Below are 19,901 nucleotides of genomic sequence, written 5' to 3'. Positions count from 1 at the left end.
GTCAGCCTGCGGACTGAAGGGTCCCGGGTTTGATTCCGGTCAAGGGCATGTACCTTGGTTGTGGGCACATCCCCAGTGGGGGAGTGTGCAGGAGGCAGCTGATCGATGTTTCTCTCTCATCGATGTTTCTGACCCTCTATCCCTCTCCCTTCCTCTCTGTAAAAAATCAATAAAAATATATTTTTAAAAAACCCACAGTAGTTTCTAAACACTTGGTGCTGGACTAGCTGAACAAAATTACCTGGGATGCCTTTTTAAAAAATTAATAGACTTTCTTTGTTATTGTTGTTATTGGAGCAGTTTTAGGTTTTTAGAAAAATCAAGTGGAAAATATAGAGTTCCTATATACCCTCTCACAGCCCACTTTCCTTCAGTTTCCCTTATCATTGACATGTTGCATTAGTGCAGTAAACCAGTTACAATAGATGAGCCTATAGTGACACATTATTAAGTAAAATCCGTCATTTATATTAGTGTCCATTCTTTGTTTTGTACATTCTATGAATTTTAACAAATGTATAATGACATGTATTTACCATTGTTATATCATAGAGTATTTTCACTGCCCTAAAACTCCTCTGTGCTCTGCCTATTCATCCCTCCCTCCCCACAACCCCTGGCAATTACAGATCTTTTTATTGTCTCATAATGACATATAATTACAATCATACAGTATGTAGCATATCACTTTGGCTTCTTTCACTTGGTAATGTACATTTAAGGTCCCTCCATTTATTTTCATGGCTTGATAGCTCATTTCTTTTTATCACTGAAGAATATTCCATTCTCTGGATGGGCCACAGTTTATTTATTCATCCACTTACTGAAGGACATCATGGTTGCTCCCAAGTTGTGGAAATTATGAATAAAGCTGCTATAAACATCCATGTGCAGGTCTTAGTGTGAACATAACTTTTTAATTCCTTTGGGAAAATACCAAGCAGCACTTTCGCTGGATGGTATGTTTAGTTTTGGGGACTGCCAAACTGTCTTTCAAAATGCTATACCATTCTGTATTTCCACCAGCAATGAATGAGAATTCCTGTTGCTCCACATCCTCATTACTGTTTTGTGTTGTCTGGATTTTAGCCACACTAATAGGTGTGTAGTATTGTCTCATTTTAATTTGCAATTCCCTAACTACATATAATGTTGAACATCTTTTCATATGCTTACTTGCCATCCGTATATCTTCCTTGGTATCACATCTTTTGCCCACTTTTTAATTGGTGCTTTGCTTTGTTATTGTTGAGTTTCAAGTTCTTTGTATATTTTGGATAACAGTCCTTCATCAGCTATGTGTTTTCCAAATATTTTCTCCCAGTGTGTGGCTTGTCTTTTCCTTCTGTTAACAGTGTGCTTCACAGAGCAGAAGTTTTCAACTTTTATGTGGTCCTTTTTGTCCATTTCTTTCTTTTGTGGGTTATGCTTTTGGTGTTGTATATGAAACTTCATTGCTAAACCCAAGGCCTCCTGAATTTTATTTCTTTAAAGATAATATGCATGATAATTTTACAACCTACATCCAGTGGTGTGCTGATAAAGTTTTAATCATCAGTTCTCTGAAGAAAAAAAGCCCTGATTTATAAAATTTTCTGATTTCTGTGGTATAAAAACTCCCACCTTGGCCAATTTCAAACTACTATCTTGATATCACTGATAAATACGGAGTTGGAGGGAGATGCTTGGCTTTCTTGAGTCTGTATGAGTCAACTCAGCACACCACTGCATTTATCTGATAATTTGAATAAATTGAAGTCTTACCAGTCTTTTTCTGCTGTCTGTTGTTTCTATTGGTTTTCATTGAGGGCTTTCTGTCTTTGCTGTTTGTTACTGTGAGCAAAATTATTTGTGAGAAACCTTAGAGCCCTAGAATGAAGGTATGTTACTCTAGATTGAACCTTCCTAATGCCGCAACCCTTTAATATAGTTCCTCATGTTGTGGTGACCCCCAACCATAAAATTATTTTCGTTGCTACTTCATAACTGTAATTTTGCTACTGTTATGAATCATAATGTAAATACCTGATATGCAGGATGTATTTTCAGGGGTCGCGACCCACAGGTTGAGAACCGCTGCTCTAGAGCATTTGCATTTGTTTCTAGCAAGCACCTGGGGGCGCCACAAGACTGGTGCCTGACGATTTTTTGAAGGGCTGAGGTGAAATGAATTTGAACTATACACCAGAGAGCTCGCTATTAATTACCAGTTCTCATGGTTGTTTTCATCTTCTTCCCTCTCTTCTGCTTCAGGTTAATTTGAAGTATCTTATGGTCCTCTGATATTGGGTGTGTGTGTGTAAGAAAATTGGGTTAATCAGGCATGGACTCCCTCAAATTATCTGTCCTCAGTGCATTAGTTTCCTATTGCTGCTGTAACAAATTACCACAAACTCAGTGGCTTAAACAACAAAGTTATTCTATAACATTCTGTAGGTCAAATGTCTAACACAGGTCTCACTGGGCTGAAATCAAGATGTCAGATGGTGTGTTCTTTCTGGAGATTTTAGGAGAGGATCCATTTCTTTGCCTTTTCCAACTTCTGGAAGCCACAACATTCCTTGGCCCACAGCTCCTTTTTCCATCTTTAAAGTCAGCAATGGCATGGTGAGTCCTTCTCAAATGGTACTTCTCTGACACTGATTCTTCTGCCTCTCTCCCACTTTTAAAGACCCTTGAAATCACATTGTCAATTCAAAGTGATCTCTCCATATCAAGGATGTTGCTATATAACATCACATATTCCCAGGGTCTGGAGACTAGGATGTGGACATCTTTGGGGAATCATTATTCTGCTACCACACCTCTCCATGAGATGTTTCTTCATCTGCACCCACCATCCTCTTCTCCACTGTTGAGGAAGAGAAGTCCCTTGTGTGGTTCAAGGCCAATCCTTATCAGCCTATATCCCTGGGCTCATGCCCACTCTGAGGTCTTGTTCTGTCAGGCAACAGCTCTCTTCCTCTATTGTGAATCTCTCTCCTCTGGCTTCTTCCTTCCCATATATGTTCATACTTAAGTCTATTCCTTCAAAAGGCCAATTTTCTTGGTCTTGTCTCCCAATATCCATCATGCAATCTCCCTCCTTTCTTTATAGTTAACCCTCTAGAACAGGGATGGGGAATCTTTCTTCTGCCAAGGGCCATTTTGGACATTTATAACATCATTCACTTAATATAATTTGCTTAATATTATTCACTTAATATAAATTTATGTTGCTATGAAAAAAGCTTCTATATTTACTGACTTTTGAGTCCCACCTGTGGTTGCCCTAGGAGTGCCAGACTAAATGATTTTGTGGGCCTTATACGGCCCATGGGCTAGATGGAGCAGCATACACTTGTCTACCTATTCATTCTTTCATTTAGTCATTCATGCATTTCAGTAAATACCTATTATATTCCATGCACCCTGTTGGGCACTACAGCTAAGAATAAGACATAAATGGTCCCTGCTTTCACACAGCTTATAGTGTAATGCAAAAGAAAAACATTCAACATATAATTTCAACAAATTATGGCAAATGGAATGATAGGGGACATATAGAGTGCCAGGGGAGCTTAGGACAGTGGAACCAACGACGGTATTGAGGGCAGGGCCATGGGGGAAGACTTCCATAATTGAGTGACATTTAGGCTGATAGAGTTATATAGATATTTGTTGAATGAATGACAGCAAGAGGTGGGGCTATTCCTCCTCAGTTTCTTTTTCTCTCTTCATTGTAACATGGCCCCTTATCCTGGGATTTGGAACAAGCCATAGCACTTCCTTTCTCCTTAGTGGTGCCAGCAAAGGCCGGTGTCAAAGTCAGTTTCTCAAAACTGAGCTTGTGTGCCCAGCTGGTGTGGCTCAGTGGTTGAGCATTGACCCATGAACCAGGAGGTCACAGTTCTATTCCCAGTCAAGGGCACATGCCTGGGTTTCAGGCTTGATCACTAGTAGAGGGCGAGAAGAAGGCAGCCAATCAATGATTCTCTCATCATTGATGTTTCTATCTTTCCTTCTACCTTCCTCTCTGAAATCAATAAAAAAAACATATGTTTAAAAAAACTGAATTTGTGCTTTCTTGTAGCTGTCTGAGCTAGAGTCCAGGCCAGTGACTTTTTTGCCGGGGGGGGGAAGAGGGTGGGGACCGGGGCTTTTAACTTACTGTTTTTGGCTTCTGCCCCATGAAATAGCTCTCATATATGTCCCCCAGGGATCTCCTACTGTTCAAATTAAACAAACATTTTTCACTAGCTCTCTCAGGCTAAGCACTTGTTCACTCTTTCTATTACCTCTCATAGTACAACTGTTTGCTTCTACATTTCTTGGACCTTCCTTCTTCTTCTCATTCCAGGTCTCCTTTTCCTCAATCTGCCCCTTAAAATCTGGAGTTGGGGCTCGTCACGTTTCTTCACTCATTTGCATGGGCACTATCATCCACTCCATGGTTTTATCCCCAAATTTGTTTTTATCCCCGACTTATTTTGTGAGCTTCAGGTCTTTATCCTCAACCACATCTTGGATGCCTGCACTCTTACATTCAGCATGTCCCAAACTGTCTTCAGCACTGCCCCCATTTGCTCCTCCATTGATATCCCATTTCTGGAAATGATACCACTTGCCAACCAATTACCTTAACCAAAACCTCCTTATCATCTTTGACTTCTTTTTCACCTCTTCCAACCACTCACCAACTCCTAATTACTATTTTTCAATCTGCATCTTTATTCGTCTGTACTCCAGGCTGTCTTCCACATCTAGTCATCTAGTCTAGTCTTGAACTGGCCTGTCCCATTTTATCACCCTGCTATGCACCCTCCGAATGGCTGCCAGAGTGACTCATATTTTATCCTAGCCCTCATGCCCACAACCCTCCAAGGGCTCCTAGGGTACAGAGAAGAAAATATAAGTTCTTTAACATGGCCCCTACGGAGCTCCATGACTGGTTCGACCTCCAGAACTGTAGAATACTAAATGTGTTTTAATAAATCACCACTAAGTTTGTGATGATTTCTTACAGCAGAAACAGAAAACTAATATACAAAGCAAATGCCATCTTGTGCCATAAATATTGTATGTGCATACGTGATTAAAATGCATTTCTGAGGTTTGTTTTTGGGGTGTAAGAACCTTCCAGAATGTGCAGCCCATACCCTTGCTGAACAGATGGACACTGAGGCCCCTCCCAGGCCTCACACCTTCCATCCAAGAAGTAGTTCAGAGCCCAGACAGGAATCTAGGTCTCCACACGTCTCAACCAGGGCTCCTTCTAATGCATTTAAAACTCTTGAAATGAGGTGAACAACTTTCTTTTATAATTTATGTGGAATGCACTGTGAAAAACAATTTTAGAAGCACATAAGTATTAAACACTGTAAATGAATGTCATGTTCTCGAGAGCTACAAGAAAAATTAACTATTAGGCCTTCACAGTCATGTGAACCTTTAGCTATCCTACGTGGATACATTATTGCCTTTGCTTTTTAAAGGACAAATAATTGAAAATAAGGAATAAGCCATATCCAAATCTAAGCCTCATAAGGAAATGAGAATACTTTGTTTTGCTGAGTATACCAATAGATGTTGGTATTTCAGCATCGTGCATTTAGTGATTCTGTGAACCTAAAAAATTCAGCTGCAGTCTACAACCATGTAAGTTTTTTCTGCAAGTGTGCTAATCCATGTTCTTGTTGGTGGACTGCATGCTGTATACAGTAATTTCCTTTGGGTATCCTCTGCTTTTGCTTTATGGTCACCAATAGCTATGTTCATGAAATTTCAGTCATAGGTATGTAGACTCTAATAAAATTCCTGTATTTTAAGAATGTTCACTTTATATAGTCCTGTTTTTGCCTAATGCCCCAAATGCCACAAGAGCTGTCTGGATGACTGACACCACAAACATGCATTCTGTAGAGAGGGCTGCAGGTAATGAGATACTAGTCAGCTTATTCTAAAACTTCTGAGTATTATTCCTTCCAGAAAAGCATAAGGATAAACTTTGTTGTGTTATCAAAAATAGAACAAAAAGTGCTTTGACTATATTAAGAAGAAACTGTTATATTATCAAAAGTATATATGGTTCCAAATTATTTGGAGGGCTGTCTCAAAAAGACAGATTGTTCTATTTCATTCCAGAAGGCAGAACTAAGGTAGTCAGTGGGAAGTTGAGAGAGGGAGAATTCAGTTTAATCCATGTATACATTTTTTTGATGCTGTGGGACTTCTGGCATGCCAGTAACCCCTGGAGCAATGGCCTTCTCAGCTGATAAATAGGGATAATAGAATACCATGTAGTGCATGAGGTTGTAGTGAGGATTAAACATAGCAATATTCAAGGAAGAACTTCACAAAACATTTCAAATACTCATAGTTTTAAAAAAATACTTAATCTTTGCCAGAACCGGTATGGCTCAGTGGATAGAGCGTCGGCCTGCGGACTCCAAGGGTCCCGGGTTCGATTCCGGTCAAGGGCATGTACCTTGGTTGTGGGCACATCCCCAGTGGGGGGCGTGCAGGAGGCAGCTGATCAGTGTTTCTCTCTCATTGATGTTTCTGGCTCTCTGTCCCTCTCCCTTCCTCTCTGTAAAAAATCAATAAAGTATATTTTAAAAAAAGATTGCCAGTGAATATTAAAAAAAATAAAAATAAATAAAAATAAAAAATACTTAATCTTTTAAGAGTCCTAATCAGATTTTAAAATAATGGTTAATTTTAGTTTCCTGCTATAAATATTTAGCATTCTTCAGATGCATATAGATAAACAATGTAATTTCCAATTGGCAGCACAGTTTGAAGAATTTTAAAAATTCTCACCTAAAGAGACATCTGGTATGTCTTATTTCAATCAATGCTTTACTCTCCCTTAATATCAATGGCTTTTTTTCTCCATCCTGGGTCTGAAGTCTTGTGGTATGAACTCCACCACGTTTGTGGAAACTGTCCTTGCTTTAATAAAGACAATTGTGACTATTAAAATCTGCATTGTTAATGCACTTAATGTCCAGTATTGTTGGGATTTGGGGAGAGCCCTACGAGGTTGCTAGTAAGACAAAGAGCATGTGAAGTCGAGCCAGGAAAAGAAGATGACACCATGCACATTTAAGACACATATACAGTTACATCCCAGAAAACAGAGTGCTATGTTGAGTTAATATATTTATTACAGCAGGTCTGTAGTCATCATTGCCATGAAAAATGTTTCATGAAATTTCACAAAATCCTTTAAGCTATTAGTATTAGCTTTTTTTTCTTTTTATGGAGTGACTCTGTTAATTTATGAAATATTTACAGCGTTTACAAAAAGCAAGAGAATGTCTAATAAAATTTCTTATACATACAAAATTTATACATTATACTACTGTTTTTGAGATGTCTTATTTGATAGATCAATTAAACTATGACATAAAATAATTTACAAAGATATATTTAATCTCTCTTATTCATTGAAAACATAACCATATTAGCTATAAATAGTCCTTTACAGATTATTGTAAAACACATTAATTGCTTTCACTCTAGCCTTAACTTTTACAAATATACTTACTAAATGAATTAGTTCAGATATCAAATAGAACTGCATTTGAAATTTCACTTAATACTACAGAAAAAACAAACACAAAAACCTGAAAAAGCAAACTGCCAGGTATTCAAGTAAAAATTTGTAGAATCAGTTTTTATGCACGCTTGGGAGGAGGGGCACCCAACACCATTTGAATAGAAATCAATAAACACAATACTTTCAAGAATACGCTCAACAAATGTACATCTGCAGCTTTTATTTAAAAAAAAAATGATGCTTTAGCAATAGCTCAAACATCCAAGATGGTCAACCCTACGCTTTGGCAGATAAGCTGGTTTGACTAGAGCAACATTTGCGAAAACATTCACCTCAGCAGCATATGACACCCGACATCCTTGCACAGTGCTATCTAAGTGGTTTCCCACAACCTGAAAAGGGGTCAGAATTTTAGGCAAGCTCAAGGAAAAACTTAGAAAATAGAACTGGCAAAGTTTAAAAAAATCAAATCATATTAAACTGGGCCCCATCAGTTTTTTTTAAATATAAAAATATGCTTCTCTTGAAAATTAGGGGAAAACACCTCATATTCCAAAATTTAATCTACACAGCTAGTTCTCCTTAAGTCACCACTTATGATGGTATAAAATTTGGCAATTATTGAAATACCTTGCTTTTGGATAATGCCTCAGAAGCTGAGCTCAATTTGGTTTTGGCAGTAACACACCTTTCACATCTGCATTCGTTTTAGATAATATGAAGCAATGCTTTTAAGCAACCTGAGGAAAATCCATTTCACAAAACGTTTGTCCCCTTTAGTTTAAAATAATGTTGTTGCAATTAAGCCCATAAATTACATATTGTATACACAGCACTTCTAAAGAGGCAAATTAAATTTAAGCTTTATAGTTTTCAAAAACTTCTTTTGAAAGGTATCAGAATTTTTCCAAAACCCCATCTGGGCTCCTTTCTTCTGATTGCCGTGTAGACACTGTAGTTTTCTTGTAATATGTAATCTAGAAGGCACATATTCAAGAGTAAAATTATGTTAGTTCAAGTTCTACATGGAGGCAAATATTTTAATCTACTTTGTACAGAGGCCCCAAATGAAAGTCAACTATTTCCTTTATTCAGAGCTCAAACTCAGCATTGGGCAAGGCTCCCTCTCAGAAGTGTGTTTGCACGTGGGGCAGCATCTGTGAAGGGCTGGAAGGTGAAGTCGAGGGATCAGAAAGCTTGGCAGAGTTGGCGAGCTGCAACTCCTCCAGCCGCTTTATGTATTCGTCGCGCAATGCCAGGAGCTCCATGTAACGCTGCTCCACTGGATTTGGCTGCTGGAGAGAAGCACGAGCCTGAGTTACTGCTTTGTGCCCACCATGTCACAAAATTTCACCTGCTCCACACACATCTGCTATAGGTCCTGCTTTTTGAATAAGCCTCTAACTGAGGTTCAACATTTATGCATACTTTCCTTCCATATGGCTTAATTTAAAAATACAGAAAAGTACCAAGAATAATAAAATGCCATCAAGAAATAACTATGTACACATTTCCTCCCACATGCGTCACCATCTTTTTGAAGTTTTCAATGAAGACATAGCTCCTATCTCCTGTGCTGTCCGTCCCCAGGCCCACTGCCTTTTTGCTCCCAGAGGCAACAACTCTTGTCAAGTTGGTAGGTAGAGAATTGTGACACATTTCCTACAAGTGAGTATCCAGAAACAAAATACACTATTCTTTTCTATTTTTTTGAAAATTCACAACAAAGGTGGTATTTTGTAGTTAGTTATCAATTGACATTTTGACCTGACATTGTATTTCTGAATTGATCCTTGCATTCCACTGAATGAATGAACTAGTTTATCTATACATTCCCACATGACTGGGTAGCTGGCAATTTTCAGTGCTCCCCACTACTACATGCAATGCTCTACTATCCTTGGACACATCTCTTTGTGCACATGTGCAAATGTTTCTTGAAGGAATTTGACCAGGTATGGAACTGCTGGAGAGGATGGAAGGTATGGTCTCTCTAACTTCACTAGATGCTGCCAAATTGTTCTCTGAAGTGATGATACAAACTTAGGCGCCGCTAGTGAGTTTGGTAGTTCCTGTTGCTCCATATCCTCACTAGAACTTGGGAATAGAAGAGTGTTTGTTTGCCAATTTGAAGAGAGTAACATGGTAGTTTTCTATTGCATTGCTCTGCTCTACTACATTTTTTTCACGTGCTATTGCTTATAGTAATAAACGCACGACTGAGAGCAGCGGCTCTGACACCCACTGGCCTTGGTGTGAATCTTGGGTCTGCCTCTTAACAGCTGTGTGACTTAACCTTCTGGGATCCTCCACTTCCCATCTGTCAAGAGGGAATAAAAACGACATGGACCTCACAGGGTTGTTGTGAAAGTGAAGGCAGTCAATACAGTCTGCTTTGCTACAACACCAAAAACTTTGATTGATAAACAGTGCATTGCCCTAACCGGTTTGGCTCAGTGGATAGAGCATCGGCCTGCGGACTGAAGGGTCCCAGGTTCGATTCCGGTCAAGGGCATGTACCTTGGTTGCGGGCACATCCTCAGTAGGGGGTGTGCAGGAGGCAGCTGATCGATGTTTCTCTCTCATCGATGTTTCTAACTCTATCCCTCTCCCTTCCTCTCTGTAAAACAAATCAATAAAATATATATTTTTTAAAAACCAGTGCATTGATGTCTGTATAAAGTGCTGGAACAGGATGATTCTCCCCTGCACGTTAATTTTTAAAACTTTCTAACTGAGATATAAATTACACATTAATGTGCACAAATCTTAAAATGTTCAGCTCAATGAATGTTTACATATGTTGGCAATAATGTAATCACCACTCAGGCCAATGTATACAATAGAACAGCCCTCGGAAGACACCCTCACCATCACATTAATGTTTTGAAGTGACCCAGGGCAAGCTTCTGGAAAGCTGAACAATATATGAAGACATTAAGAACAGTGCTAAAAGTCTACAGACGTGCCTTCCTTTAGTACTAATGGATTCCAGAGCTGTCCTGCTTTCCAATGATATCTACCAAAGCTGTGAACACCAACAAGGAAGCCATGAAGATGAGACACTAATAAAGAAAGGCTACACCTTGGATTAGACTGTCAATGCTGAGGGAAATGGTGTGGATTAGAAGCAGATGCCCTCCAGGACCTGCATTTCAGAGGAGGGAGCATGAAGCCTAGGGTTTAAGATCATGTATTAGTTTCCGGTGGTTGCTGTAACAAATTAACACAAACTTGGTGGCTTAAAGCAGAAACTTATTTTCTCACAGTTCTGCAGAGCAGAAACCTGAAATCAGGGTGTTAGCAGGGCTGTGTTCCCTCTGGAGGATCTAGGGGACAATCCTTCCTTGCCTTTTCCAGTTTCTGGTGGTTCTAGGCTTCCTTGGCTTATAGCAGCATCGTTCTAATCACTCCTGTTTTCACATGGTGTTCTCCTGTATATACATCTATGGCTCAAATCTTTCTCTGCTCTCCCTTCTAAGGATACCTGTCATTGTATGTAGGGCCTACTCTAAATTCAGGAGGATCTCATCTTGAGATCCTTAACTCAATTAAACCTGTAAAGACCCTTTGTCCAAATAAGGTCACATTCCCAGGTTCTGAGTGGACATATGTTTTGGGGGTCACTATTCACCCCACTATAGACTGCCAAGGAGTGATCAATGGAAAACAAGTGCAAATGCAGCAGACATGTAACTGTGCCCACATTTCTATTGCAATTGTTGCTTTCATTAGAGCTTTGATTACAAAAGTCCATGGATTTGGACCTAATCCTATTCTTCTTTTAAGCCGTGTTCTTTTTCCTGTGACTGCAGAATGTGAGATTTCTCAGAAATGCATATATGATATTAGAATAGAAATTAGAGGCCCGGTGCATGAATTTGTGCACCAGTGGGGTCCCTCGGCCTAGCCTGCAGGATCGGGCTGAAATTGGCTCTCTGACATCCCCCGAGGGGTCCCGGATTGCAAGAGGGCACAGACCAGGCTGAGGGACCCCACCGGTGCATGATTGGGGCTGGGGAGGGACGCAGGAGGTTGGTCAGCCAGGGAGGGACCGCAGGAGGGTTCCAGAGCATGTCTGGCCTGTCTTGATCAGCAGGACCCCAGCAGCAAGCTAACCTACCAGTCAGAGTGTCTGCCTCCTGGTGGTCAGTGCACATCATAGCAACTGGTTGACGGGTTGACTGTCTGCCCCCTGGTGGTCATGTACATAATAGCCGAGCAGTTGAGCAACCTTAGCATATCATCAGCATATTATGCTTTGATTGGTTGAACAGATGACCGGACACTTAGCATATTAGGCTTTTATTATATAGGATGTTTGGTAGAGTAAGGGCTGTGCAGTGCCTATTAATATCCTTTTTTTCTCTTTATTCATTACACCGAGGTCCAGACACTGTTCTAGATGCTCAGGATCCATTTGTTTTTTATGATGTTTCTCTTCCAGCAGAGGGAGACAGATAAACAACAAATAACAATGATCCTGTGACTTACATAGAACATCCAAAGGTGATGAATACTGTGGGAAAGAAGTAGGGCAGGGTAAGAGGGATGGAGAACAGGGGGGTGCCAGGTTCCCTAGAGACAGTGTGGTCTGGGGAACTTCACTGAAGTGGCTCCTGGTGGGGGAGGGTTAAGGGAGAACAGGGAAGGATGTAGGTGGATATGGGAGGACAAGCAAGGAGCCCAGTGTGGCTGAAGCAGAGTGTGTGAGAGTTGTTGGTGAGAAGGTGAGGGGGTTAGAGAAGGAAGGGGTAAGGTAGGGGTCATATAAGGCCTCAGAGGTCACCATAAGGATGTTAGCTTTGACTTGGGGTGAGATAAGCAGCTACCTGGATGGTTTTGAGTAGAAGAGTGGTGGGATCTGGCGTATATTTTACAAGGACCACTTTGGCTGCTGCATTGAGAACAGAATAGAAGCAAGCAAGGGTAGAAATCAGGGAGTCCTGGCCAAGGGCATGGTAGGAACTGGTGAGAAGTGCTCAGAGGCCATACAGATTTTGAAGGCTGGGCCCAGCAGGCTCTCCTGACAGACTGGATGTGGAGTATGAGAGAGAAAGGTGTCAAAATGACTAAGGTCTCCAGCCAGAGTGACTAGGATGGAGCTGCTGAGAACTGAAAGGGGAAGATGGAAAAAGGAGCAGGTTTGGGGGAACATTAGGAGTTCTGGTTTAGACATGTTAAGTGTGATTTGCTAGGGCAGCACCATTTACCATCCAGTCCATTTTTTCCCCTATGCATTATGATACTACCTTCTTACCCTATCAAGTCTCCATTTCCATGTGTTCTGTTTCTGGTTGCTATTCTGTTTCAAATAAGTCTTGATATATAGCAGGATAAGCTCTTCCTTGATAATCTTCAAAATTACCTTGGCTATTTTTAAAACTTCCCTGTTTCATATGACTATTATGACTATCAGTTTGTTATTGTACCAGTAAGGACAGTTAGACAAGAAAAAGAAATCAGAGTAAAAAAAATCATTTTTGCTGATGACAAGGTTGTGTAATTACAAAACTTGAGAGAGCAGATGGAAAAAAACTATTAGAAATGAAAAGATAATTCAGTTTTGTAATTGGAACAAAATATATAGAAGTCATTAGCCTACAGGCAAACACAAATCATTTAGAAGATATAAATAGAAGTGTCCAATTGTGATAGCATACCAAAAGACAAAATAATGAAAAATGAAGTTTAAACGCAAGTGACTTTAAATACTACATCTCAACTTTTTACTTGGGAAATGAATTATGAAGTAAAGAGTGTGCCAGCTCAGCATAGAAGAGAAGATAGGCAATCAGCTAGGCATGGAAGTATTTTAGGCTTCAAATGATGTTTATATTAATATTCCTTTTCACTTTTCTATCAGAAATGACTTACACACCCCACAGGTCAGCCTATTAATATCTGGCTGTTCTTGTTCTCATCCTTGAGTTACCACATGCAAAATGTGCACTTGCCCAGTGCAATCCTAGTAGATAACTACATGAGGTGCAGTGGTTCCCCAAATATAATATGACGTTTACCAGCAGCTGAAGGATCCCATTTAGGTTTATAATGTGACTAATTTATACTTCTGCTTTCGACATGAGTAATTTCCTTATATTAAATAAAAGTACCAAATTTGCTTATTGATATCTTGTCAAATGTAAGCACTGGTTTTTCCATCAACTCTGCTGAGTTTTTATGTGGTAGCAAGGGTTGGTGGCTTTTGCTTTTAAAAGCACACTAACCCTGCCTTCTTCTAGGCCAGTGGTCGGCAAACTCATTAGTCAACAGAGCCAAATATCAACAGTACAATGATTGAAATTTCTTTTGAGAGCCAAATTTTTTAAACTTAAACTATATAGGTAGGTACATTGTTATTAACTTAATTAGGGTACTCCTAAGGCTTAGGAAGAGCCACACTCAAGGGGCCAAAGAGCCGCATGTGGCTTGTGAGCGACAGTTTGCCAACCACGGTTCTAGGTGAACAGCTCATTATAGGGAGGAGCTATATATGTTTTTGGTTCTGAAAGTACTGATAGCATACTGTAGTGCTGTGAACACTATAGGTGCCCAGGAATCATTTTATTTTTATTTTTTAAATATATTTTTATTGATTTCAGAGAGGAAGGGAGATAGAGAGACAGAAACATCAATGATGAGAGAGAATCATTGATCAGCTGCCTTCTGCATGACTCACACTAGGGATCAAGTCTGCAACCTGGCATGTGCCCTGACCAGGAATCAAACCATGACTTCCTGGTTCATAGGTTGACACTCAACCACTGAGCCATGATGACTGGGCCAGGAATCATTTTATACCAACTGGGCCACACAACTGAATAACAAATTAACTTTTAAGTGGTGAAGTATATTCTTTTAGGTTTATATTATACTAGAGGCCTATATAGGGGGGAGGTCCCTCAACCTGGCCTGGACCCTCTCCCAATCCGGGACCTCTCAGGGGATGTCTGACAGTTGGACATGCCTCTCACAATATGGGACTGCTGGCTCTTAACTGCTCGCCTGCCTGATCACCCCAATTACTCACCTGCCTGCCTGATTGCCTCTAACCACTCTGCCTGCCTGCCTGATCGCCCCTAATTGCTCACCTGCCTGCCTGATCACCCCTAACCGCCTCTGCCTCGGCCCCCGCTGCCGCGGTTTCATCCAGAAGGATGTCCAGAATGATGTCCAGCAGGTCGTTCGGATGTCTGGTCTAATTAGCATATTATGCTTTTATTATTATAGATAATTTTAAAAGTCCTATATGATCAAATTTTAATCTGTTTCTGTATGACATAATGTTCTACATAAAATCATTGGCTTATGTTCCTGGGTGCTCCCACCAGCCTGGGAGCTCCTTGTGTACTAGTATGAAACCACCTCTTCTTAATCTCTATGTTCCCCTGTGTGCGTGATGCATGGGAACACTCAATATTTGGGGGATGAAAATACAAAGTGTCAAAGCACAGAAAGATATGTGTGGAAAAATCTATATTGAAAGGATAAGTTATTTTCTTTTTTGAGTAAATTTCACAGATTATAATATAGTCCAATTACTGTCTCAGAACAAAACAAAACCTCTACCAAGGAATGCTCAGGGCTATCTAGCCCAGTTCTATTTTGCTAAGCTCTTTGAGAACAAGGGAATAGATACATTACAGCAAGTTATTCGACTGATGTCTCTTCCAACTTCCCTTGTCACACAATTATTATTATTACCATTATATATTCAGAAATGAATTGCTCAAAATTCCTTGAATTTCAAGAATTTATCTAAGTACAAATGGGTGAGGGAAGATTATATAATCTATACAGAAATTTCCAACATTTTCTAATTACCAGTGGTTGAAAAAAAAAGCCACAATAAACACAGAAAAGGCTTAATGTATAGGACAAACTGCTCATCTATATAATCTTTTTTAATTAGAAAAGGGACATGTCCTCTGTAACAGCAATTAAAACCCTGGAAAAAGTCCCATTTCCTCTTTACTTGATATTCCACTCAATAGAGCTACTGCTAACTACATGTCCTAAACATGCTTCTCAAATCCCAAACTAAACAAGTGAATGTTCTCCAGCCCTGGAATCTGTCACTTTCCAAAAGATTACACATTTCAACCATTACTAAATTGCAAGAGCCTTTCATGCATGCAGCAGAGACCTTGCAATGAGAGTGCCTGCTTGAACCAGGCATTTCCCCAATGAGGAGAGAGAGCACAGAATGGCGTGCAGCCAGCTGCCTGAGTGGAATAAACAATCTCAGAGACAGACTGCAGCACTGGGTCCCTGCTGTTGCCCGACGATTTCTAGCAGGATTAAAGCTGGCACTTACGCAAGACTGGCCTGTGAGAACAGGTAGTCAACCATCCAAACCGCAGGAAAATGTGCAAACCTTTACAAAGAGCAATCACAAATACTGAATATTTATAGCACTTAGAAGAAATCACTAAATGGTGGTACTTCCGAGCTTTTACAAACAGGCTGTATTTTCCTTCTGATTTCTGATGAAGTCGGGGTGGGAAAATGGAAAGCCTGAGTGTGTCTTTAATAAAATGTGGCATGTTTTCCATCAAAAACCATTGTTTTCACTTTTGAATGATAAATGGCCAATTGAGTGTACTATCCATTGACAGAGCAATTATCTTTATTTTAGAAATAAAGACCCTCAGGAAAAAGCACTCTGATGTTAGTCGACCTAGTACATACTCCTGAACCAGAGAGTAGGAAATGTTTTCTTTCCTATGATGTATAAAAATTTCCAGTGATTAAAGGAAATCTTTGACTATCAAAACTCAGAAAATTTTGCCCTGGCTGGGTAGGTCAGTGGATTAGAGTATCATCCCAATATGCCAAGGTTGCAGGCTTGATCCCTGGTCAGGGCACATACAAGAATCAACCAGTTAATGCATAAATAAGTGGAACAACAAATTGATATTTCTTTCTCTCTCTCTCTCTCTCTCTCTCAATCAATAAAAAATAAAATTTAAAAAACCTCAGAAATTTTCCAGAGCTTTAAATCAGTTTACATTTCAGTGAAAAAAATTATTCCCATTGACAAAAGAATGTAAGTTTAACCCCAGTCCAAATAAATGGTTTAGTAAGGAACGGATCCTTCCCTAAATTCTCCAGAGAAAGTGTGGCCCAGTGATACCGATTTCAGATTTCTGGCTTCCAGAACTAGAAGAGAATAAATGTGTTGTTTTAAGCCAAAAAATAAAATAAAAATAAAAACAATTTTTAATAAAAGTTGTGTTTAAAAGCAAGTGTGACTTATTAGTCTGAAAATTTCTCCTCATAATATTAAAAACAAACACAAAGTAACATTTTCAAAGTCCAGAAGTAATCAATCAACATGACTATCTTTTAACAATGTCAGTTCATTTACCTGTTGTTTGATTCTGGGGTTCCATCTAATGTAGTAATTCACCCAAAGTTCCAAATGACGCATACTGGCAACTGGATATAAAACTCGATTGATTTCTTTAGTATAGAAGGGATTTTTGAATGTGTCTTTATTACTGTTTATCAGCGACCACAAAGAAACTGTTCTTTCTGTAACTTTCTATAGAAAAAGAGAAAGTAGAAAGCCTAAGTAAAACACACACAAGCACACAAAACATTTTACAGCCTGTGGCAATACAGCTGAGCACCAACTAGAATCACACATTTACATTATCCCCATAATAGCTCAAAAAGCCTCATGGGCCAGTGAGTGCTCCAAAGCCACTTACTGATATTTGCATAGATAATGGCCTAGCTTGAGAGCCACTATTTCTGCCAGAAGATAGAGGTGCAGGATGCTATAATATTAAATGCAATTCACTGACCTAAGAAGACTATTACTGGCTAGGTAAAACATTTATGAACAGATGGGCAGTATGCTTTTTTTTTTAATTAAGCAGAAAGAAAAATACTCATAAGAACCCGCTGACTTTTTTCATTTCTGTATTTGTTAGAACTATGAAATCTTAACCTGTATCCACTTGACAGTAGGCATCTAGATATAAAGTTATTTTAATCAATGACACAAATGTTTAGTCTACATCATGCTAACATTAGGATATTTGGAAAAAACCTGGGTAACTGACTTCACTGAATCTTCACTTTTTAGTCTGGTGTCCATCATCTCATACAGATATTCACATTTTCATTGTATTTTTATTATAGATTTTGACCATAAACCAACGAAAAACCAAAGCTTGGGAAAAATGCAAGCATTAAAATTACCAAAGGCAGAATTTAAAACTCTTACTATTAATCATTCAATAAGAAAGAACCAATAAGCTACAACTGGAAGCTAAAAAGAACAGCTTGAAATAAGAGACTGAAGAAATTTCTTTAACATACATACTAAATTAATGTGAATGATAATAATGCAGTGTAATTTGGCCTTTATTGGAATCCACCTAAAACTTTATCTGTACGTTTCTGATAGCACATGCATGTTGCATTGTATTTACTTGCATGCTTTTGTTTTTAGACATGCACATACATAGCTTAAAAAGCCAAATTATTCAACAAGTTTTGTTATGAAAACACAAAAAAGTAGCCTATTGCCCCTCTTCCTAGAAGCAACAGTGTTTGATTTTTAAAATCAATTGATTTAATTATTTGATATTTACCCCCAAATCTCTAAATATCATGCTTTTCTTGCTACCTACTGGCTATCCAGTTATAGGCATTAATTATAATACTGACACACTGAGAATGTCTCCCCTCCATCTTGCCACATGCACATACTTTACATCCTGCCTCATACTCCCAATATATAGCCAGCTTTGATCACATCGATGTTTAGTGTTTAGATTCCTATGACAAAGCAAGTGATGTTGCTAGGTAAGCCACATAGTCACTTATTCTGTGATTTCTTTTCCTGCACATTTTTTTTTGTTTTCCCTCTATTTAACAACTGTCTATTCTGTTTACTTTTCTTGGTGGTCATCATTAATTCAACCCCAAATTTTTTCTCCAGTCTCAAAACTTCTGCCAAGACGCTGCACACCTGGAGCCTCATTTCATCCTCAGAGGAAAGTGGCACTGGGTGCCCCTACACCTTATATCCAACTGTCATCTTAGATCTCTTCTGTTTTGCCCTGAGGATCCTTTCTTGACTCTCTCTGTACTAGAGCTCCTGCTTCCTGAATTCCATGCAGTCTTCTTTCTTATTTGCATGGAGCACATATCCCAGTAACTTCCAGATAAAGGGTGTGGTGCAGAAGGCAAATCTTTCTTGTTGCCATGAATTTCTAGGAATATCTTTGGTCTACTTTCAGATTTGGTTAACAGTTTGCTGGCTATAGAATTCTAGGTTGAAACCATTCTCTTTTAAATTTCTGAAAGCTGCCCTGGCCAGTGTGGCTCAGTTGGTTGGACATCCTACCGTGCACCAAAAGGTTGCTGGTTTGATTCCTGGTCGGGGCACATGCCTGGGTTGTGGGCTCAATCTTCAGTAGGGGGCGTGCAGGAGGCAGCCAATCAATATTCCACTCTCTCATCAATGTTTCTCTTTCTCCCTCTCCCTTTAAAAATCAATAAAAATATTAAAACAAACAAAAAACAAAACAAAAAACATTCTGAAGGCAATGCGCCACAGACTGCTAGCTTCCAATACTGCTGTTGAAGAATTCAGTCTTCCTGATTTCTGTTTGTTTTGCAAATAACCTATTTTTTTTTCTCTTTGGAAGCTTATCCTTTCTTTTCTTTAGTCCCCAGTGTTCTGAAACTTCACAAAGATGTGCCTTATTTCGGGTCTATTTTTGTCCACTCTGCTTGGGCACTTAGCAAGCTTCTCAATGTGGAAGCCCATGTATTTCAATTCTGGGAAATATTTTCAAGTTATTTCAGTAATTTCCTGCTCTCTGCTTTCGATATTTTCTCTTTGTAGAAGTCCTATTATTTGGATATTGGAACTCCAGGACTGATCTTCTAGTTTTCTTGTGTCCATTTTCTACCTTTCTCTGCATTCTATTTTCTGGGAGATTTCAACTTTATCTTCCAACTCTTCTGAGTTTTTAATTTCTGTTGATAGTATGTTTTTATTTCAAGTTCTTTTCTGATGTCTAAATGTCCTTTCCAAGTTGCCAGCCCGATCGACCCCAACTGCTCTCCCCTGAAGGCCTGGTTGCCCAAACTGCCCTCCCCTACCGGCCCAATTGCCCCAACTGCCCTCCCTTGCAGGCCTGGTCCCCCCCAACTGCCCTCCCCTGCAGGCCTGGTCGCCCCCAACTGCCCTCCCCTGGCGGCCATCTTGTGATGAAGTGGGGGCGGCCATCTCATGGTGGCCATCTTGTGATGATGTGGGGGTGGCCATATTGTGGCGGCCATCTTGTGACAACATGGGGACAGCCATCTTGTGATGCGAGGGCGTTAG

General features: G+C 39.6%; 1 protein-coding gene across 4 annotated transcripts in view; it reads right to left on the bottom strand.

The window, feature by feature from the left end:
• Positions 1–7,126: 7,126 nt before the first annotated feature.
• Positions 7,127–19,901, bottom strand: part of MTM1 (myotubularin 1) — a 100,968-nt gene continuing 88,193 nt past the window's right edge. For 3 of the 4 annotated variants that reach the window (XM_005881945.2, XM_014529770.1, XM_014529771.1), the window contains 2 exons: positions 16,917–17,093; positions 7,127–8,838 (listed from right to left, as the gene is read on the bottom strand). In XM_005881945.2, coding sequence (XP_005882007.2) covers positions 8,671–8,838; positions 16,917–17,093 — 345 coding nt within the window. In that variant the 3' untranslated portion in view covers positions 7,127–8,670. The remainder of the gene's footprint in view (positions 8,839–16,916; positions 17,094–19,901) is intronic. The other variant, XM_005881946.2, reaches the window with a different exon arrangement.

This window comes from Myotis brandtii, unplaced genomic scaffold, assembly GCF_000412655.1.
Source record: "Myotis brandtii unplaced genomic scaffold, ASM41265v1 scaffold695, whole genome shotgun sequence".
Lineage (NCBI taxonomy): Eukaryota > Metazoa > Chordata > Mammalia > Chiroptera > Vespertilionidae > Myotis > Myotis brandtii.
This window is presented reverse-complemented; position numbering and strand designations above follow the sequence as displayed.